At 33.8% G+C, this 24,518-nt stretch overlaps 1 protein-coding gene across 1 annotated transcript; it reads right to left on the minus strand.

The window, feature by feature from the left end:
- Positions 1 to 465: 465 nt before the first annotated feature.
- LOC126604666 (probable isoaspartyl peptidase/L-asparaginase 2) lies at positions 466 to 2,833 on the minus strand. Its single transcript, XM_050271952.1, has 4 exons — positions 2,568 to 2,833; positions 1,724 to 1,957; positions 1,261 to 1,347; positions 466 to 1,163 (listed from the first exon to the last, which is right to left on the minus strand). Exons 1-4 carry the CDS (start codon positions 2,727 to 2,729, stop codon positions 669 to 671), a joined length of 978 nt encoding a protein of 325 aa, XP_050127909.1. The 5' UTR covers positions 2,730 to 2,833; the 3' UTR covers positions 466 to 668.
- Between the last annotated feature and the right edge of the window lie 21,685 nt (positions 2,834 to 24,518).

Genomic DNA, 24,518 nt, shown 5'->3' on the forward strand with positions numbered 1-24,518 from the left:
TCACCATAAAAGTGGCTACAAGAATCTGAATTCATTTGGCTACTTGTGACAACAAGAATTTTCGGATACCCTACCTAAAATTAGTTACATTTATTTCATCCAATTAACAGCTAATAAGGTGTGGTACTAGAGATTACGAAGAGTTGTGTTGTGCCAGTTCATCAGGAGAGTACGTATGCCGCCCATCCTTTAGGATCCAGATCCTCTTCAGATCTAAGGATCTTGAGCCTAGGATCAATTGATTCGACTCGTTGAAATTTGATTCAACGGCTACAATTATTATTACTTTTAATGGGACCCCCTGTTTGTAATCGTTGAATCAAATTTTAACGGACCGGATCAATTGATCCTTAGATCCGGAGAGGATCTAGATTCCCATCCTTTATTCCTAAATTGTAATTATGTGTTCGTAAACTAGAATAATCTAGAATACATGCTTTGGTCTTTTGAAAAAAGAAACAGAGATTATGAAAATGCTCTGGCTTTTTATTCAATGATGGTCGAAAAATACATGCCAATTCAACTAAAAATTACACCTAATGAAAGGCATGCATTTCTGATATTAGCCTACACAAACATCAAAAGCAAAGCCTAGATACAGATCATTTAGTATCTAAGGCCCCAAACAAAGCAAACCCAGAAAGATTTTTCACTTTCAAAGTCCCTCTCTACTCCCAAATCCCAACCTCCATGAACCCATCCTCAGTGGCACACCCCCTAAACATCCCCATACAATTAAACCCATAAGCTACTTCACCTTTGCTAGACACAGCTATGAGTCCGGCCTTGCCATCATCAAGCCTCTCATTGATCACAAAATCCACTGCATCTTGAAGGCCTAGGCCCTTGTACTCCATCACTGCTGCCACCTCACGCGCGAGTGTCCCGCGTATGATTGCCTCGCCCTCACCCGTGCACGAGACCCCACAAAGGTCACACGCGTAGGTACCGGCACCAATGAGGGGCGAGTCACCAATTCGGCCGGTCATTTTGTTCATTAGCCCACCGGTGGATGTAGCTGCAGCGCAACGTCCTTGATTATCCACCACCACACAGCCAACGGTCTCGGGTGCGTAAACGCTAATGGGGAGCCCGTTCATGTGCAACGGACTCTCCACACCTGCGCTGCAGCTCTCCGATCCTAACGGAATTCTGTAATCAAACTGCACGTGACCAAAATTAATTAATATATGACACAAAACGTACTAAGTACCTAATCCATTAATTAATTACCCGCTGATGAAATCAAAATATACTTACCAAGATTGTGTTGGCCTCCTTTGCCAATTTGAGCATCCCCACATTTTCCTCTGTGATGAAATACTCATTGTCCACGAGCTCAACGCCCTAAAATATCGCACAAAACCCCATTAAGATTCCACACAATAATAATATATACAAACGAGATATTTGTCCAGAAAAATAAATACAAAATAGTAACAAAAAACACATATGAAATAGTACTATTATTATTATTATTAAATTACCAAATTTCAACATCTGTTAAAATAACATTTAATTAGACGTGTGGCACGATAAACAGTAAGGTGGAATCTTTGGACTAGATTCAAGCACCTCCTGAAAAAGACAGGAGTTTATACTTTTATTTTTTATGTTTTAGTAAGGATTTATTTACAGAATCCAAAGTGGATTTTGATTCTTCATTTGGGTATTGAATATTATTATGGACAATGAAAGGGGTGAAAGTGAAAGCATAACAAACCTGTTGTCGGGCGAAGTCTTCGGCGCCGGAGAAGGCGAGGTAGGAGTGAGGTGATTTGTCCATGACGAGGCGGGCGAGTGAAACGGGATTCTTAACCGTGGTTAATCCCGAAACGGCGCCGCATCGTCTTTTGGGTCCATCCATGATGCTGGCTTCCATCTCAACCGTCCCTTTGGCAGTGAGAGCTGATCCACGGCCAGAGTTGAAGAAAGGATCGGTTTCCAATTCCCTAACCTATTTTTAGACAACATAACAAATCACAAACATTAATAATAAAACCAATATTTTGTAAACATAAAAATAAAAAATAAAAAATGTTTTGAGGAGTTTAAACTAGTAAGAAGATTCCAGCATGCATGATGCAGCGCCAGCTTAGGTTAAAAAACAAAGGAGAGGTCCAAAATACGCCATGCAAATAAAAACATGGACTAAAAACTCGGAAATCAGAACAGGAAAGTTTTCAATGTGTTTGCAAAATCATTAAGGTTTGTTTGGTCATGGAAAAACACAGGAACCAAACATAGATATGGGATTAAATCACCAGTGAAAGATTAAAGTACCATTTTAATATGAAAAATGATAAATCAAAGGGATTAAAATCGATAATAACAACAATACGAAATAAAATGCAGATGCAAATTAGGTCAATTACGTTCAAGTTTGATCTCATATTCATAGAATAGGATAGTTCAGAATATCGTCTTGTGATCTGACGAAAGAAAAATGTTAGTTAGATCATCTTTTTAGACTATGTTTTGTAGATCACATCCATTGAACTCGTAACGAAAACATGAATAACATTTTGTAGGGGTTGGAAATGCAGAGGGGGAGGAAGGAGACGTACGACAAGCTCGACCACATCAATGGCGGCTAGATCGGAGCGGAGAGCAGAGATGCCGAGATTGAGGCAGCGGGTGAGGAGTTGTTTGGCCTGCTCTTGACGCTCCATGGGGAGGTTCGGGTCGACACCCGCGCCGCCGTGAACTGCAATTGCCCAACCACCCATATTTCTGCCTCTCTCTCTCTCTCTCTGTGCCTCTCTGGACTTGCTTTGGTGTGACCCTAGATCTCTTTCTCTTTTGCTTTCTTTGTGTTGTGGCTATGAAATGCCAGGGTTGGGGGGATTTTATAGGCGTGGCGGATTCCAAATGCCCCTTGAGTCGGATCTTAAAATTTTAATTTAATTGGGTCGTGCTGATTCCAAGGTTCGGCCCATATAAAAAAAAACTAATAAAAATTATTTTAAAATTTTAAGTTTAAACGATAAGGATAAAATAAGGAACAAAATAAATAGTAACAAGATTAATTTTTTAATGTAAAAATATGATTTTTCGTTAAAATGAACAGTATCGAAAGTTTTTCGTTAAAATTTCATATATAAAACTGGGTCGGAGATATTAAATTTATATTCACTATTTTCGTTTAATTTTATTTATATTTCTTGATTAAAAATTAGGATTCCTCTGCATGGCATTTGTTTTTGTGCCCCACTTGTTACGGGAGGTTATTCTGGTCCCAGCCGTGTCCAACAGGGAGTATATTCCCTACCCTCCCATTTCTCGTGATCTCTTGTTTGTGTGGTCACGGTTAAGGCACGTCAACATTTTATATTACTATTTATTTTTGTCTTATTATCTCTATAAAAAAATAATATAAAATGTTGATATGGCTTAACCATGACCACACAAAACAGGATGACACATGAAGTGGGAGGGAGAATTTGCCTTGGGAACGAGGGGACGCACGAAACTCCAAAATGGCATCGTTTCGTATTTAAGTTTTAGGAATGTGTTATCTACTCACTTCATTTTAATCTCACACATCTTTTGATAATTTATATCTATTGATTTTCTTCAATTCATCTGATCCGATGGTCGAAAATTAAAAAAATGTGTGAGAAGTAAAATAGGATGTGTGGATATCACACCCCAAGTTTTAATAACCCCTGATTTTTAGGGTCTTGCTTATTTTTTTGGGTTGTCTTTTCCCTTAATCACTTAGTTTAACCCACTTAATTTCTTAGCTGCCCCCAACCTATCTTTTTGTTTTTATGTAAATGCCCTAAATTGATTCGTTCTTGCCACTACTGTCATGAATTTTGCGCATGCAACGGTAGGCTGGTGAAATCGAGCAAGGAAGGTGATTTTTGGAATTTTGGGAACCAATTTAAGTTTACCATTGACTGCACGTATTTCAAATCTACTTGATTGGGAAGCAAGTTAAATGAAATGAGTTATGAGGGTTTTTCCCAAGAAAAAGAAAGCATGTCTATCTTTGAGGGGAAATACTTGAATGTATAGTTATCATGATTCATGACGTTTATGTTAATAATAAAATGATTTGGCTAATTACAATTTTCACCTTTAAAGTTTGGAGTAATTTTTTAAAATGAGACGTGAGATTTCAATTTTCTCATATTGTCTCTTAAGGTTTTAAAATGATATCAATTTACAATTTAGGAATATATGAACGTCTAAATATTCATTAAGTATGATTTTTTAAAGATAATATGATGCAAATGTGACTTACATGTGAGTATCATAGCGATACATATTTCATGCTTAAAATGTCTTCAATTTAATGAAGACTCAAAATAATTCATTAGATAAATAATGTGAACTAATACAATTTTAAAACCTTATGACAATGCGAGAAATGTAAAACCTCCTGATGGATTTTAAAATCACTCCAAAAATGGAGATGTGAAAAGTAGTTAACCCTAGAATGATATATAAGTTTCTTTATACGTAGTGTTGTATTAAGAGCACTGTACGTAATAATGACGATATATATATATATATATATATATATATATATATATATATATATTTCAAGTAATACTAAGGAAATTAAAATTTTAAACTAAATTGCAAATCAAACGATGTGGCATCAATAGAAATTAAGCATGTTAATGAACACTTAAATAATAATCTAATCATCAATGTCCACATCATTTGGTTTACAAAATTTAGTTTAGAAATATGGTCACTCTAACATTACTTATATTTCATGGTTTGTGAATTCCAATCTCATCAAACTTTCACCAATCCACTCGCGCAATCTATTTTGAAACAATTTATGATTATGAGAGGTGTTATTCACACATTTTTTTTTTATCTTCCAAACATTCTTTCTTAATTTTGTTCATTTTTTCTTGAGTTCATTCGTCGGACACCAAAAAATTTTAAGTGTATAAAAAATTTATAGCACCACTGATAATTATACCAACATGATCCTCTCCAGATCCTTTTGTGGATATCTAGAGAATCCGTTCATCGTATATCATACGATTAGTTTTTGTTAATAATATTTTTGTTTAATTTTAAATAAAAACATTTAAAATAATTTTTTACCGTATAATGTACGATAAATAAATAAAATTGATAGATTCCTGAAATTCTCACAAAGAGAATCTCACGAGAATCCGGATTAATAATTATAACCTCGCAGGGCAGTCTAGTCACGAACAACTCGGTCAAGTAAATACTAGTTTAGGGTAAAATATATTTTCGCTTTGGAACTCGTGCAAATGGACACAAATAACTCTTCCCAATTTCGTAACCACATTGAACGTGAGCTAATAGTTAAGTAGAAAATTCCTCGTTATCATAACTATTTTGTTTCTTTTCTCCTTGATTTTTCTTCGTTTGTGGTCGTGACTCGTGAGTGCATCTCCAATAAAATATTAGTTAAATTTTTGTATTATATAATCTAAATAATTTAAATGTTAATTTAGCTAGCCTTGTTTCTAATAATGCTAGATATTTCAGGTTAAGTTAAAATATTTGATATTGTTTTTTCTAAATTTAACGTCTTCTCTCCTTTAGCTCAATTTTGTTAGTTAATATTTACAAAGTTAAAATGTCTAGCCATTTAGCTAGCTTAAAGATTCTTATCAGAATCTGCCAAATGCGTTGTATTTCATTCCATTTCAGTGGGACGACCAATAACCAATAGCGAAAACTAAAAAAATATCTATGGTCTCTCCGGCCAAGTTGGTCCATTATTTTATATATATTTATATACTTTTGAATTTTGATTTTTAAATTAATTTATAATTGGAAAACAGAATCTGTAATTTTTATATTGATGGCAGAACAGAGTTTTCAATTTCTTTCATTAAATTATTGTTTCAAATATTTTAGAGAGTTTTAACGAAAAACCCACGGTACTGTTCACTTTAACGAAAAATCATATTTTTACACTAAAAAGTCAAACTTGGTACTATTCACTTTACTCTTTATTTTGTCCTTATCATTAAAACTCAATGTTTTCAAGCATTTTTCATTAGTTTTCCTAATATTTTACAGTTCCATGTATAAATTTATAGTTTGGAAACAGAATCTGTAATTTTTACTGCCTTGCCTTCGTGCTTTAACATGAATTGATTATGAAAGTGATGTTAAACTTGCATGCTACAGCTAATACCCTATTAATCTCCATTCTGAAACATAATTAACAATTAAATGAGAAACTGTTGAAAGGATTAATCATCTCTGATGAAAGCTATAGAAATGAAACTGTGTTCAATTCACTTTCTTTAAACATTCTAATTTCATGCGACTTATAAATTTCTGGCTGATTTCATGTGACTTTCTTTCTACACGTTTCCATAGAGGCCGAGTAGGTGTGGCCGGCCTGGCGGCGGAGACCTAATTATGAATTCAAAGGTGAGATGGGTCCCAACGGTGCAGGATTATTTCTGAATTTCGTTAAAGTATATATCCCCACATGAGCGTTATCACTTTAATTAGCACAGGATAATGACATGATAAGACTGTTTGGTTAAATGGTCTTGCTTAGGCTGATGACAATGTATTAAGGATGAAGCTCTCAGACACACGTAACGCTCATTCAAACCTACGAATATGTTTTTTCTTAAATGATGCATATATACAACATTGATTTCCCTGCGTACGTATATTAGGGCATACTATGCATCTATAAAAATATTATTTGGTACAATTTTCGCATAGAGCAATTGTCTCACAGTAAAACGAAATTTACAGACCTCACTGAAGAGCCGGACGTACTCGATAAATTCTCCTCTCTGCATATACAAACACACCTAGAGTGCTCTGAAATTTTTATTTCTTACTATAGGACTAAACAAATACTGATTGATGGAAAATGCATTAACTCCCAAAGTTGGGGACGAGACTTCACGGAAGCAACACATTTTAGTGGTCATATACATTGTACCCACTAACAGTTTGTCTTATGTACATTTTGGTGGGGACATGAACAAATTCACTTGTTCTGCCCAAAGACTTTTACAATGTTAATTATATATAATACCTAACATTACGCACGTAAGCCAATGTGTAAGTGGAGAGGCTTATCTTTGATTTATAATTAAACTCAGCACTTAAAGCTAATTATACAATGTCACATGACCATATTCAAAATTCATACATCCAAATTATCAAAACTTCAAAATCAAATACTTTTAAAAATACCCAAAAATAAACCAAAAACTAAAAATCTCAACCGTCCTCATAAAAGAAAAAAAAAACTCATAAATCTAGGGAACAACACAAAAAAGAAGAAGAGGAGAGAGAGAGAGAAGTATGAAGAAGAAGTAGGAGCGAGAAGGACCAAGAAGAAGGAGGAGGAGAGAAAGAAAGAGGGGTTGGAAGAAGGAGAGAAGTGTCGAAGACAGAAGAGGAGAGAGAAGGAGAGATCCATCTTTAAAAAAATAGGGGAGTAAAATTGTAAATGCAAAGACAATAAAAAATAATAATGACATTACCTATCACATAAATAAATTGCCCTTTTTATATGAAATAAACCAAAATCTTTGTCTCTCTTTATGCTCTTATAATTTGGCTCTATGTGTAGTTTTTCCTTAATTACTTCAAATAATTATTTTCTAAAATTATATTTATCTTGCCAAGTCATTACTAACAATTCCTTTAACAAATTTTTAACGGATGTATGACATTGCAATTAATTACAATTTTGTTTATGACAATGCAAAATTTTTAAAATGATATATAAAGTTGCAATTGCATGCAAATTTAATTAATAATGCAAACTGTAATTTAGTTTTTCTTCTTTTCAAATGTGTGGGTGTAGTCTGGCCAGATCATATGCTGTGCTGTGTAGGTTGAGAAAATAACATTTTCCTTCATCAAGTGTCATCTGACCCGGTTGAATACTGTAATACCACATCTATGATTTATTTTCTTGGCCTCGCTTTCCATTAGGTGGGGGAAAAGCCTGGAAAATTAGAGCCTCATTTTAACAGTAAGGTTCCTTTTGTACCTTGTTAGCTAGAAATTGCTACATGCCTATGGAACACGTAAACATCCACTAACCTTGTGGCTTATATATTTGCTGCGTCCCACCACCCAAAATGCATTTGCTTTAAAGTGCTTCACCAAGGTAGGGGCATACAACTTTATTTTAGGTATTTTTCTTCACTTGTAATTAAGATTGATATTTTTTTTATACTTATAAGTAAGATGTCATAAATTTAACTTTTATGAATTATCGAGTTTGAAATCAAATTATTTGTGACGCACTGTGAGGTTTAGCCCAACTCCATTCTACAATATCGTTGTACAAAAAAAAAAAAAAAAAAAAAAAAAAAACTAGTGCTGATCAGATTTCCTCTTAAATTTCAGCCTACTTATCACTAAATTATAGAGCAGTCGAAATCTACATGTTATGTATTTTCCACAACGAACGTTTCACGTCAGCGATTGCTATCTACTACTTATCACCATAAGGTCATTGCGATTTTTTTGAGAATGACGGTCATATTTGGATGTGGGTTTGGACCTTGTGCTAGCTAGCTAGGCACAAAACACACCACGCAACACAAAGAAAAAGTTAAACTCATCGTACTTGTCACTATTCATGTATAAAGGATGAGGGTTAATGTTACTAACTTTTGGAAAAAGATTTTGGTATTGACATCATGTAATAGTACATAGTCGTATGAGATGTACGTACACTGGGTTAATTAATTAGTATAAAATTATAAATATAAACACACATAAATTAAATATGGGTTGTATGCATGCTTGTTTTGAACACAATTGATGTTAACATTTACGGAATGATCAATATAAGTTTAAAATCTATATCAAACACTTACATGAGACTAATTCTCGCGTTCTCTACTAATTCATGAAAAAAGTAATTTGTGTGTATAGCACTTTTACTATCAACGTCAAGAAGCTAAGCTGATAACTAGAGCAAGTTGTAAACTTGGTAATGGAGGACTATGCAGATCACATGTTCAAAGACCTTTGAGGTTGTCGTGCATTCGAGCCAAGCATGCAAAGCTGCATGCTGAGGCGGCAATAAATGCGTTGTAAATTGGTAAACGTCACGTCGTTCATGGCCACTAGAGCCATGGAATCCTGGAAGATGATTCCTTTACTCCGGACAAGTATCCTATCTGGATCTTCTTTGTGGGAGATCTGGAAGATCAATTAATCGTGTTCGTTCATTATATATTATGTGGTCAGTTTTTATCATGTATTATTTATATTTAATTTTAAAATTTAAATTTAAAATAATTTCTAGCCTCATGATATATGATAAACGAACACGATTGATTGATTATCCGAATTCCTAAAAAATGATCCAGAGACAATCCTATTCCATTTCCTCCAATCGCTTTCTGGACCCAATTGCTGAGTTGGCCATGGCTACCACTGTCTATCTGATGGCTCCACAGTGCTAGTATGTTGTGTTGTTTTTTTCGCGCCCAAAAGATAGACAAGAATTGTCTGCCCTCCCACTTCTGGTGCCCTCCTATTTGTTTGGTCACGATTAAATCACGTCAACATTTTATATTACTATTTATTTTTGTCTTATTATCTCTATAAAAAAAATAATATAAAATATTAAAATGATTTAATCGTAACCACACAAAACATAAGGTCACGGGAGAGTAGACAATCCTTGTCCCAAAAAGATACGCATCACATGTTCTGTCCCATTGCCATGCAGAGTATCTCCCAACTTTCCGCTACTCTTGTGAAAAAGACAAAAGGGACCCCCTCAAACCCTAGTCACACTTATTTAAAATAATATTAATTAATTTAACTATTTTAGTGAGTTTTGTCTCCTAATTTTGGCCTCTAATCCTGGCTCTTTCGGCTATTGGCCACTGATATTTCTTTCTTTTTTCCTTTTTGTTTGGGGATGGGTCAATTAAAGTTTTCTTTCTTATAAATCAGTGTTACAGAGAAGATTAGTTTAACCAACCCGTAATTAGGGAAATGAAAAGATCATGTGGAATGCAAGATATATTCTTGATTTGCTAATGGATCCATAGATCTTTGTCACTCATATTTAACCTATGTCGGTACGTACTCAACGAAATTAACGCCACCTTATTTACTTGGAAAAATTCAGAGGTCTTTGTAATAATTAAAAAATTTCAGCTCTAACCGTGATATTAATTTTAAGAATTTATACCATTTTCAAGATTTATAATTGGTACATTAATAGAATCCACATAATAAAATATTTAAAGAATTAATTGACAATACTTTTTTCGTATGTAAAATTTGATAGCAAAATACTCATATATCAATCCACGTATGATTGGCATATTAGTTGGAGTTTTTTTTTTTTTATCCTTAAATTTGATTGTGTGATATTTCACTTAAGATTTGACATATTCTTTGAAGATGGTCTAAGTATGTCAAAATATGAGTTTTGTTGTTGGCCTTCCAAAAATAAAGATTATTCCCTCGCTTTTGTGGTAAGAGATAGCTCGGTATACAACAACGAAGCATGCCTAATTAATTTGACTTATCACGGTCTGAAAAATAGCAAGGAAGAAGAAGAATTGGGACAGGTGCTTTGCATTATATCCTATCAATAATTACATACAAAACAATGACTTGTACAATTAATATTGCTCAAATTTTGAGTGTTGAAAATTAATCCTTTACAATTCTAGTGGGTCAGTGGGGTTGGGAGGAGCCAAAACTTGGGACAACAATCGTGATAACTACAAAAATCCAAATCAAATTTGGCTCTTTAAAATCTTTGAGAATAGTTGGAGAGCTGATAAATTTTAGATTTTGAAAGAGATTGAACACTGAACGAGCATGGATCTTCCAGAAAAACAAAAAATATATGCATACTCTTGTGTTTGTGCTGTATCACCTGATAAGTCGACACGAATTCTTGACTCTTCGACTCTTCATTGAGGCATATTCCAACAGCCAGAGAGGTCGGCAAGTGGGAGAACAACTAACATTCCTCACCATCCATTCCATGCATTATACGTTGATGCTTGATTCAGATCACCCAACTGATATGAAGTCCGAACAAATTGGATTGGGTTTGTTTGGAGGGTGTATAATAAAGCTTGATTTGACTTTTTTTTATATCGATATATCAATAAATGAAAAGTTTGGGGCCATGAGCAGTGGCACTAGATGCCCTTACCTAAGGGCGATTCTGTTCAAAGTATTGGACCTAAATGATTAACGTGAGTAAAATATCGATCAATGCATGCTTGGACATAGGAGTGGGCTATGGTAGGGCTCGTCACACAACAATCCCTATTGCAGGGTGCTTCGAGTGCAACACGTATGGTTTAAGGTGAATGGTTTGGCTACGACGCAAGTGGTTAGAGGTGAACGCTCTTGGTGAACAAAATTTTGATACCCAGGTTGGCCTAAGGAAATCCTAGGAGCAGCAAGAGTCGGTGAAGCAAGGGACCATGTCAATCTTGAGGGAAGTTAGTGCTGTAGTGGACGGCTTACCTTGGCTTGAATCTTGCTGATGCGGAGATTGTTTGCGTAGCTTCACTCAACGAGAATCTATATACTAAAAGTAGGCAATCCACTACTAACTGCACCGAGATTTTTAAGTTTAAAAAACCTACCAAAAGGTCCATTGAGCTTCACCCAACCCAAAATATTGGACCTACATAGTTCAGACGGACAATATGAATGCATGCTTGGACTCAGTTTTCTTCAAGTGATGATCAATGGAGTTTTCCCCTTAGTTTTCTTCTTTGAGACTAATCTTGCATTTTGATCTTCTCACTTTATCAAGCGTGTCATTTTTTTAGACTAATGTGTCATTTTTTATACAAAAATAAGTCATTTAATGCTTTTAAATTATATTTTATGCTTTTTGTCTTTAATCCCTAGCTAAAATCATTCAAAGCTTTTTTTTTTTTTTTTTGTGTACAAAATGACACTTGATAGTTGATAAAGTGCAAATGGTTGAGAGATTTTTCAATACCAAAAGGATGGGCACTTACGTCATATGTCATTATACAAATGGAAGAACTCTTGAAAAAAAAAAAAAACTTTCATCTACTTGTATAATAATATATGGTGTAACATTATGGATTTCTAAAATATTTAAAAATCTCTCGAAAAGGTCCAAGCACTTCTTCTTTCATGTGAAGCCCAAGTTTTCTTGTCTAAATCGTCTTCAAGTTTCAATGTGCTTACTTCTATTTGGGCTTTAGATATTCAACACACCGACCTTATGGCTAATCACAACACCTTTCATCGACCAAATTTGTTACCAAAAGCTTTATCAGCGAATGTGTGGGCCTTAATTCAATTCTGTAGGGCTCAACGGTTCGGTTTGACATAAAGAAGATAGAGGTATTCATCAATTCCCACACTGAACTTGTGACCATTGGCCAATTTCCCCCCTCAACTTTAATTTTGGCCAATTTCCCCCCTCAACTCTCATAATTAGTCAATTTCCCCCCTCAACTTTAATTTGGCCAATTCCCCCCCCCTCAACTCTCATAATTAGTCAATTTGCACTCTACTGTTAATTTTTTTTTAATTTTCCATCTATTCTTTTTTTTTTTTCTTTCAATCTTTCTAATAACTTCCAACAAAGTACTAAAATTAACATAAACTCACCTGCATAATATAGGGTAAAATGTACAAAAACATAATACAATTAGTATGTGATATGGGTTGATTATAAGAAAAAGTTATGAATCGGGTTTAAAGCATGTAGAAGAAGAAATAATAATCCTAAACTCATGGATCAGACCTATTTCAATAAAATGGGTTATTCTTAATAAGGAGTCGAAAATTATGAATTGACTAGCCATTTTTGCACTAAAGCTCGATTCTCCGCAATTTACTTTAACTTAGCTTTCACTTTTATAAAGAAAATTGTATTCACATACAAAAATGTACACATCAATCCTTTTCGTTATCAATTTTGTATAGTAAAAAATCAAATAAAATTACTCCACACTGATTTATTATGACTAATAATACTATCTATGATAAACTGTAAAATTCTAAATTTTAATCTATTTGTAATAGGATAAAGACATAGGAAAATGATTAACATACATCTTATTTAGTTTCTTACACACACTTGTTTAATTATGATCAAATTAAAAAATTAACAGTAGGGTGCAAATTGACTAATTATGAGAGTTGAGGGGAGAAATTGGCCAAATTAAAGTTGAGGGGGGAAATTGACTAATTATGAGAGTTGAGGGGGGAAATTGGCCAAAATTGAAGTTGAGGGGGGAAATTGGCCAATAGTCACAAGTTCAAGTGGGAAATTGATGAATACCTCAAGAAGATATAACCAATTCAATTAGCATTCGTCACTTAGTATTATGTTTTACTTGTATTGTTAACGTATTATGAGGTTTAGTTCACTTATCTATCATTTTAGTTTAGATAATATCGTTTGTTAAAAAAAAATTCAATTAGCATTCACCAGTTCGATTTATTTGATTTTGACTAATATCATTATTGTAAACGAATAAAACCAAACTATTGTTAATCGGTTTGGTTCGATAGGTTTAAGCCTAGTCCAACACATCACCAAAAAATGTCCAACATTTCAGGAGTTTTAATTTTCTAAAATCCACACATCTCACACATGTCAATTCATTCAAAAGATTAAGTTTCATCGACCAAATTTGTTACCAAAAGCTTTATCAGTGAATGTGTGGGCCTTAATTCAATTCTCTAGGAAAAAAACGGCTCGGTTTGACATAAAGAAGATATAACCAATTCAATTACCATTCGCCACTTAGTATTATGTTTTACTTGTATTGTTAACGTATTATGAGGCTTAGTTCACTCATCTATTCTTTTAGTTTAGATAATATCGTTTGTTTAAAAAAAATTCAATTATCATTCACCAGTTCGATTTATTTGATTTGACTAATATCATTATTGTAACCGAATAAAACCAAACTATTGTTAATTGGTTTGGTTCGATAGGTTTAAGCCTATTCCAACACATCACCAAAAAATGTCCAACATTTCAAGAGTTTTAATTTTCTAAAATCCACATCTCACACATTTCAATTCGTTCAAAAGATTAAGTTTTTTGGAACATAAAAATTCCATCAAGTCAACTATAGTTTCAATTAATAGAATTTTATGTGAGCAAACGATTTATTAGTTACAATCCCGCATATGCATAAAATACAAGCAAATCTCCTAATTGGTAATAGCCATTACCAATCGTATAGTTAAACAACGTTATGTGTTGGACGCCAAAGAGGTGAATATATGACAAAATATACGAAATATCTCATTGGTTTTCAACAGAACTACATCCCTTTTGTGGTTATTCACGTTGCTTACCGTAGTTATAAAAATTTAACAGTATCTTTGGGCCGTAGGAGCTTTTTTAAAGAGAAGCTTACAAACTCATTTTTACGAAGACATTTCTAAAAAAAAATAAGCACTTATAGACAAGTATTTTTCACATAGACAAACCAAATGGACAGCTTTTTCAGATCTGCGTATTAGTAAATTTATGCTGGTTTATGGATCATAGATCAGAATTAGGCCCTCTCCAACCGAAGGCTGGTCAAAGAGCTCGTTTTAGCCCTCTGGCCCTCCAAGATATTAATATTTTAATGAACAGTACATGGCCATATTTGCCTCCGTCTCCAACCGAGGGCCAAATGGCCAAAGGGCTTGTTTTAGCCCTGTCACAAGAAACCGTCTCTAACCGAGGGCTAAAGGGTCATAGGGTCAAACATAATTTATTATTTAAAAACTACAACTTAAATGTTGTTTAAGTTTCATGTTGTTAAATGTTTTTTTATGTTGTATAATTTTTATGTTGGTTAATGTTATTTAATGTTGTTTCATATTGTTTAATGTTGTTTCATGTTACTTAATTTAATTTAATGTTGTATAAGGGCTTAGGAAGTTATAAGAAAAAAATAGAATTAAAAAAAATATGAAACAAATTTTGTGAAATAGAAGTTATAGGAAAAAAAATAGAATTTAAAATAAAATGAAACAAATTTTGTGAAATAGAAGTTATAGGAAAAAATGGAATTTAAAAAAATATATGAAACAAATTTTGTAAAATAAAAGTTATAGGAAAAAAAATAGATTTAAAAAAAATATATATGAACAATAGAAGTTATAGGAAAAAAATTGTAAATAAAAAAAATCATAAAATTGTTAAAAAAATTCAAAGCATTCCTATAGGTTAGAACTGACAGGATTTCCATTTTTTCTGGCCAGCCCTCCAGCCTTTTCTGATTCTGTGGGGCCCTCTCAGATTCCACAGCTCTCTGGCCTAACCCTCGGTTGGAGATGATTTTCAGGCTATTTTCGGCCCTCTGGTTCTTTGGACCATTCAGTTGGAGATGACCTTAACAAGTACGAGACAAAGAAAAGGATGAAGAAAAGTTACAAGGCAAACAGACACCAGATAGGCACAAGGCTATGGAGCACATAGCCTATTCTATTGTCCCTAATTCTTCAAGTCCAATAAATTAAAAGTTACATATTACTAATACAGGGTCAGACAACTTAGGGCGCCAAATTAAGGGGTATAGTCAAACTATGATTTTAAAGGATTTTAAAAGTGGTCGAATTGATAGAATTTAAGACTCCTACAAAATTCATATGGATTTTAAAGAACTTGAATGAATTTAGTTTGTAGATTTTGGTGGATTGTGGTGGATTTTCATATAATTTTTTTATTGAAAAAAAAAGGAAAAATCCTTCCCCTCACCCTACTGTACTCGATAGCCACTTTATCACCTCCATTTTCGAGTCCCCTTTCATATAACCACGGCTCCATCTCTTTCTTAATTGATAGATCAACATAACTTTGGTAAGCTTTTGAGCACTATACCACCAACAACCATCACCACTGACTATGTTAGGCTGTTGAGCATTAAGCATCAACATCCATCAACTTTTGAGAGGGCGGGCCTAACCTTTGAAGAGATAAGAGTTAGGCTGTTGATTGTGGAGAATGAGTGAGCCTAAGCGCCTCTGCAACATCCTAGCCGCCATGGTTGAGTTCTTGCTTGGATTGCTTGAGCTTGTCGGTTTGAGTTCGGTTTTTGCAAACGGTATTATGTAGATGATGCCGCAAACACAGAGTGTCTTCCAAGTTTTAAATGCCTTTGGATGGTAATTATATTAAAATTGGCCAAAAGGAAAGGGCATAAAAGTCCTTTGATGGTGTAAGCTCACTCAGTCTTTGCAATCAACAGCCATCACCACCGACCGAACTCGTCCAAAAACCTAGCTTAATGTGTGTGCAATACTGCGAAATGCTTACAAAAAGAGAGTCCACCAAAGTATATGGTGGTTACCTGTGTATGGTTGGGATTGGTAAAGACTTGAGGACTGCCCAGATGGAAAAGAATTTGAAATCCTAAAGGGTGACGTTGGATTCTTTTTAGTCTTAGTTATATATATTTTTTGCTCTCAAATCCCACAAAATCCACAACTTATTGAAATCCTCCAAAATCTTAATTTTTTTAATACACTTAGATTTGGATGGATTTTAAAATCCTGTAAAATCTTTTAATTGACTATACCTAGATTTGAATGGATTTTAAAATCTTTTAATTGACTACACTAGAATTTTAATGTCTTTTAAAATCCTCTCAAATTTGAGTTTGACTATACCATAATCACACTCACCAGATTTAGGCCTGGCAAACGGGTCATGTCTGTCATGTTTGTGTCATTTTCGTGTAACACATGTTATCTTAACGGGTCGTGTCGTGTCGTGTCACACCCGTTATGACCCTTTATGACCCGTTAAAAAAATAAATTTTTTTCTTAAATTTGCACATACCACACATTGCCACATAAATATTACTTCAAAACATTAAAACACATTTTTCGTTTAAGTATTACATCTACACTTGAAAATAAGAGCCTAATAAACAAACATCCATACACTACTAGTCTATTACAAAATATTAAATGTGCAAGGATATGCAAAATGAAATAGTTTTTGTTTTCAAGGTTGTGAAGCTTTTCTCAAAAGTTAAAACCTTGCCAATAGAACCCAAAGCTTGCATGTTATTCCTTTTACAAAATCCTCAATTTTCATTGATCATCATGACATAAGATTTTGTGGTATCCACTAGTGTAAATATTTTAAATTGAAGATCGAATTCATTCATTGTATTCATATAGGGTCAAGGAGTGTAGCTGTAAAAAAATCATCAAAATCGAAGTTAAAAATAACTGTTAAATCGTGATTTTTCGTTGATAACCGTTGAAAAGTTTTGTCCCGTTACTTGATCTATAAATGTTTGTTTTTTGCGATTTTTGACGTATGTGATCTTGAAGCATATACAAACAAGTTTGACAATTGGATCGTTGAAATTAGTTTCGAAGAATGTGTTTCCCATCAAAATGATAGATTCACTAACACTTAGATTTTATTTATACTTTCATTAAGCATAAGCACATAAGATTTTGTGGTATCCATTAGTGTAAATATTTTAAATTGAAGATCGAATTCATTAATTATATTCATACAGGGTCAAGGAGTGTAGCTGTAAAAAATCATCAAAATCGGAGTTAAAATAACCGTTAAATCGTGATTTTTCGTTGATAATCGTCGAAAAGTTTTGTCCCGTTACTTAATCTCTGAATGTTTGTTTTTTGCGATTTTTGGTGTATGCGATCTTGAAACATATACAAACAAGTTTGATGGTTGGATCGTTGAAATTAGGTTCGTAGAATGCATATCCCATCAAAATGATATATTCACTAACACTTAGAGTTCATTTATACTTTCATTAAGTATAACATAAGATTTTGTGGTATCCACTACTGTAAATATTTTAAATTGAAGATCGAATTCATTCATTGTATTCATATATAGTCAAAGAGTGTAGCTGTAAAAAATCATCAAAATCGGAGTTAAAATAACCGTTAAATCGTGATTTTTCGTTGATAACCGTTGAAAAGTTTTGTCCCGTTACTTGATCTCTGAATGTTTGTTTTTTGCAATTTTTTGTGTATGCGATCTCAAAGTATATACAAACATATTTGACGATTGAATCGTTGAAACTAGTTTCGTATAATGCGTATCTCATCAAAACAATAAATTCACAAACACTTAAGAGTTTATTCATACTTCCATTAAATATAACATAAGATTTTGTGGTATCTACTAGTGTAAATATTTTAAATTGAAGATCGAGTTCATTCATTGTATTCGTATAGGATCAAGGAGTGTAGCTGTAAAAAATCATCAAAATCGGAGTTAACATAACCGTTAAATAGTGATTTTTCGTTGATAACCGTCGAAAAGTTTTGTCCCGTTACTTGATCTCTGAGTGTTTGTTTTTTCGCAATTTTTGGTGTATGCAATCTTGAAGTATGTACAAACAAGTTTGACGGTTGGATCATTGAAATTAGTTTCGTAGAATGCGTATCCCATCAAAACGATAGATTCACTAACACTTGAGAGTTTATTCATACTTTCATTAAGTATAACATAAGATTCCACTAGTGTAAATATTTTAAATTGAAGATCGAATTCATTCATTGTATTCATATAGGATCAAAGAGTATAACTGTAAAAAAATCATTAAAATCGAAGTTAAAATAACTGTTAAATAGTGATTTTTCGTTGATAACTATCGAAAAGTTTTGTCCCGTTACTTTATCTCTGAATGTTTGTTTTTTGCAATTTTTGGCGTATGCAATCTTGAAGCATACACAAACAAGTTTGATGGTTTGATCGTTAAAATTAGTTTCGTAGAATGTGTATCTCATCAAAACGATAGATTCACTAACACTTAGAGTTTATTTATACTCCACTAGTATAAATATTTTAAATTGAAGATCGAATTCATTCATTGTATTCATATAGGGTCAATGAGTGTAGCAGTAAAAAAATCATCAAAATCGGAGTTAAAATAACCTTTAAATAGTGATTTTTCGTTGATAACCATCGAAAAGTTTTGTCCCATTACTTGATCTCTGAATGTTTGTTTTTTGCAATTTTTGGCGTATGCAATCTCGAAGTGTGTACAAACATGTTTGACGGTTGGATCGTTGAAACTAATTTTGTAGAATGCGTATCTCATCAAAACAATAGATTCACTAACACCTAAGAGTTTATTCATACTTTCATTAAGTATAACATAATAGTGTAAATATTTTAAATTGAATATCGAGTTCATTCATTGTATTCATATAGGGTCAAGGAGTGTAGTTGTAAAAAAATCATCAAAATCAAAGTTAAAATAACCATTAAATCGTGATTTTTCATTAATAACCGTCGAAAAGTTTTGTCCCGTTACTTGATCTTTGAATGTTTGTTTTTTTTTGCGATTTTTTGCTAATGCGATCTCGAAGTATATACAAACAAGTTTGACGGTGGGATCGTTGAAATTAGTTTTGTAGAATTCATATCCTATCAAGATCAATGGTGTATATATATATATATATATATATATATATTTATTAAGTAGATTTAAATTTCTTTATTTTGTACACATAACACTTAAGAAATTGAATGATATGTATATTTAAGCCGATCCAATGGTTAGCAATTTTTAATATTTAATTTAATATATATATATAATTATTATAGTTTTTGTTAAATTAATATATATAATTATTATAGTATTTTTTTAGGGTTATAAAATTATAAAATTAATATTTTGCTTATCGTGTATCGTGTTACCCATGTGTATACCCGAACCAACCCGTTATCTTAACAGGTGCTTATTGGGTTACTCGATAACGACCCAATTCATTATCGTGTCGGCCCGAACACCTGTTAATTTCGTGTCGAGTTATTGGGTCGTGTCAAGAATTGTCAGGCCTAACCTTATGGAAAATCTTTATGGTTATTGCTTGCCATATAAAATTCAGTATTTTTCTTTCTTTTTCCTTTGAACACTCGTAGAAGGCTAATTCGAGAGATTACTCTAAATTGAGCAACGTAATGAGTTATGATTAGGTTAAGTTGAATGTTCCACGGCCACCTGAATGAAAATCAGTTGACATAATTTTATGATGGTACTAGCTCGAATCTTGTATCTCACCACTGCCCCATAACACTCGGTGGAGCAAACAAAGTGCATAAATAATTTTTCAAAAACTAAATTTATGAAGAGGAGGATTTGCACTTGGATGTAAGAGAACATACTGTTTGGGTTAATATTTGAACATCGGACCAAGATAAAGGAAAGCCCAAAGATGCCAACTAAAAGGGGATTTTCCCAAAGCCCTGCACGGAGCCCAGAGGCAAATTGAAGCCTTCTCAGCCAAAATGCAAGCCATGTGCTTACTATTAAAGTGATAAGTGATGGAGACTAACCTACTACCAGCCAAAAAATACTTTCTAGTGGCATTCCAAGTAAAAAACTGATGACTCGCTACCTTCCAAGTGCTTTCGGGTAAGAACAAAGTTATAGCAGTCAGGCTAATTTGCCTATGAAAGGAGGAAGAGACCCCAAAGACAATGACACTCAACCAATCAAACAAACAAACATACAAACTCTACTCTCAAGCCAAATTTGCATCCAAAAGCTGAAATCAACCCAGATTCAGTCATTTTTAGCGACAAGCTATCTCTTGTCCAGTTTAAAGCTCTACAATCTCCCTTAGTGGCGTAGTATCGATTTCCTTGTGTAAATTTGTTTACCATCCATCCATTTTTAGCATATAAACCCTTGTTAATTCAAAGAGAAGTGATTGCAAGAGGTTCAACCTTGACAGATAAGGTGAAATCTTGCTCGAAACTCTTTGTTTGTTTTCTAAATTTGTATATCTATTACTTAATGCACTCTCCAGTATGTATTCAAGTCATATTCACCTGTTTTCCTACTTTAAGAGTCTCATTCGTATCTCGATCCGGCTAGTTTAATGGATATGTTATCATTAAAAGCAATCTAGGACCAAACAAATGACTTAAGGGGATCTGGACTCCCTTCATTCAAACATACAAGACTATGAACTAAAACTCCTTGTTTACAAGGCAAGAAAAAGAACTTAATGTGGACTTAACCCATCCACGACAATCCTTTGATAACAATAAGTCCGAGTAACTTGGGGCGCAAGTAATCGACTTAAAACACTCTTGTTCTACATCTGCTATACTGAGATAGCAGTGGCATGCCTAGCACTCATTTAGTTTTGATTGCGAGCCTCAAGGCCTACACCTAAGGCTCCACAAATGCACCTTTCAGAACTAACTTTGTCATCTTCTTGTAGCACATCAACAAGCAAGAGCCCTACTACACATCCAAAGTGTCAATCCCTTGGGGAGCTGTGCTGAGGTCCTGGGATCATTCCACAGAGAAATCTTCGCCACGAACACATACACGCTACCATATTCTATCAACTAACCTAACACCCATATACCACAAATTACTTATTTCAATACTAAAGCTTTGTTGGGGAATTTGGACCCCATAAAAGGAAACAGAAAATTAACTAAACCAAGAGCAATATTGGACCACAACACACTACCATAATCATGCCATGAGGACCACCTCGTACGGTCGATGGCATTGGGCGCATGGCTTGGGCAAAAAATAATGGAGCTTGTCTTATTTTTCATGTCTTCCATTAAAACAACAAATTAAGAACCACCATAACCAAAGGCAGAGCAGAGAGAGCAGGATTGCAGAGCTGTCTTCACTCCCTCCGCCTCTGGTCTCTGCACAAAATAGTACGTTTGGCATTTCATCAGATAGTGACATGTTAGGGATCCCAGCCCAGCAAAGCCCATCGGATACCGATCCTGCGATTTTTTTCCTATCCAAATGGCTCTGTGCTGCTTCTGCTACAACTGCAAGACAGCAACAAAACCTGGGATAAAGATCGATGGTGTAAATTTAAACCGTTTCGTTGGATATATCTGGGAGGGATAAAACATAGAAGAAGGATATCATTAAGCCACTCACGAGTCGAATGTGCATTCTTCTTCTAAATTCATCTTACAAAATATTCACGGATTTCAATGTCCTGTGTCTCGTCTATCGTATCTGAACAATTTATGGCACAATGGGTCAACTGCATGCACTTTCGAATCTAGCTCATGGTGATTTTTAAAATAAAAATATAAACAAAGGATTAGGGTTCTAGTGGCCGTATGATGACTGAAACAGTTCGTTTTCAAGAAAATTAATCCTGCAAAAATAAAAAAAAATTATGAAATTTTAAGTTGAGGAGTGTTTAGGATAGTTGATCATCTATTTGCGCATGGTTCATACTTTCATCAATGACTTAAGAGTTGCGCACGTACGAATGTTACTAACAAAATACATGACTCATAATATTGTTGATGCGCGAAACTTTGACTATCGAATAGTGGGTGAAATTAACCTCAAGAAACGTGCTTCGTTTAGTAGGTAGAGAATCACAGATGCCGGATAGTAAGTATCGAAGGGCATATTAAAGTGTCTCATTTACCAATGGTTCACTTTTGCAAAGACATAGTTGATGGACCTAATTAAACCTCTACTTTGCGCCGCGTTTGTGTTTAGTGTTTGAATAATGTGTTCACTGTTTCCATAATTCTAAGCATAATTGAGGGTCTCCAATCTCCATAGTTATAATTCAGTATCCACTGAGAAAATAATAAATCCTCACATTGAATGCGTTCAATATATCTGCGATTAAGTTTTCAAATTTGACTCGAATAATTACATGATCATTGCGACTTGGGAGTGATTGTAATTGCTAGCCTTCTGGTTGATCTCAATAACTGTTCTAATATATATAGCATGTGACGCTTGTTTCTGAGAAAAAAAAAAAAAATCTAGCTCAAAATGATTCAAACCTAATTAACCTGCATGCATGGCAAAATTAATTAGCTCGAACAATGATAGAACAATGAAAAACGTCTTAATAAATATTTATCCTCTCCAACTGTTAATCTTTAAATTTTACAACTGTATTTGATATGATTGTTGGATGATATTTCATGATATAATTGTACATGATTTTTCATTTCATGTGTGTGTTAGAATATAATACTTCGGTTGTTTACGTAATTTTCAAGTTCTCGGAGTTAGCCTTATAAAACCCTAGCTATGGAGGACGAGAGTGATGGACTCCAACGATATATTGATAATCATAATTAACTTAATCTGAAGAAAAAAAAATATAGTGTTATACATTAGCATATTTATTGAATACGTATGCAATGATGTACTATGCATAAATTGAACTGAATTTCAATAAAGTATAATGATGAGTATAAATATTTAGTAATCACAATCACGTATGTAACGAAGTAAACACATGCAAAAGGAGGAGTTCGTATAATGTTAATGAGGATATTGGTTTATCTCATGAAGTGAAAAGAAAAGAAAAGATAAGGGTGAGGTTTGAAGAGTTCAAAGATGGCATACAGCAGCATCGGCCATAAAAGAAGAGAAGATGTTATACCTCTGGAACCAATTGCTTGATCTCATTTTCTCTCTGGACTTTTATCAACAATCCATATCTTATCACTGTCTTTCTTGCTTTATCTTTTTAGGTTGAAATACGGTACAGTCTATGCCCTAAAAGCAAACCAAAGTGTAAGGAACAACAAAGACATGTCATACAAATTTTAAAGATATTGTTCCCCGATTGCAGCATTCTCCCCCTACCCAGCTTTCACCTTTTCTTGCTTTTTCTATCCATCTTCTTTTCGTTATGTAAAATTAATTTCTTTTAAATCTTCTTCTAATTAAGTGCTAATCCATTCCTTTATGTTGATAATGCGGCTTAATTCTCCACTTTCTTTTTTGGTTCCTCTTTCCCATAATTCCTACCTTTCATCCACTGCACTTACACATCTCTCAAGGTCTAACTAACATGCTCTTATGCAACATTCATTTAAAACTAGATGCAAAATTAAATATATATCCCTCGCAAATTTATATCTTTTGCATAGGGAAAAATAAAAATCCAAACTCTAAACATATTTTAATCCTAACACTACTACGTTACTTCATTTTTTTAGCATTTCGACCGAGCCTAGCAGATTATACACTTGTAACTAAGCAGTGTGTTAAAGTGATAGGTTGTACGATAAAACATTGTTGATGTCAAATCAAACACGTCTTAAACCCTCAAGTTAGTAAGACAGCTGATGATCGAGATTGTCATGTGATGGTATAATTATCGCATCCAAGTTCTAAAATGCAGCAATATAGACTTGATATAGTATACGAGATCGCCAATAATATATGAGCGAAATCTTGAGCCTTCATATTTTTAAGCACTAGGCATGCAATTTTTTTCAAAAGGGGAAGTAAGTAGAAAGCACATGAGGTGCTTCTTGCGGGTGTCTTTTGTGAATTATAAACGATTAATTAGTGAGATCGATTGGTTAATTCAATACGTGACTACAAGTGGCAGAAATCTAATGTATAAAATTCATTAATTCCCCCTAAGTTTCGAGGCAAACACAGGATTTGGATATAATTTATGAAAATATTACGTGGATATTTAAATGCAACGGTCATATATAAAATCTGAAATTAACCAAACGATTTGGGGACAGTACATGTATGCGTGTGTGTATATATATACATGGAGAGATTTTTCAGTGCTCC

Source organism: Malus sylvestris, chromosome 15 (assembly GCF_916048215.2).
Source record: "Malus sylvestris chromosome 15, drMalSylv7.2, whole genome shotgun sequence".
Taxonomy (NCBI): Eukaryota; Viridiplantae; Streptophyta; class Magnoliopsida; order Rosales; family Rosaceae; genus Malus; species Malus sylvestris.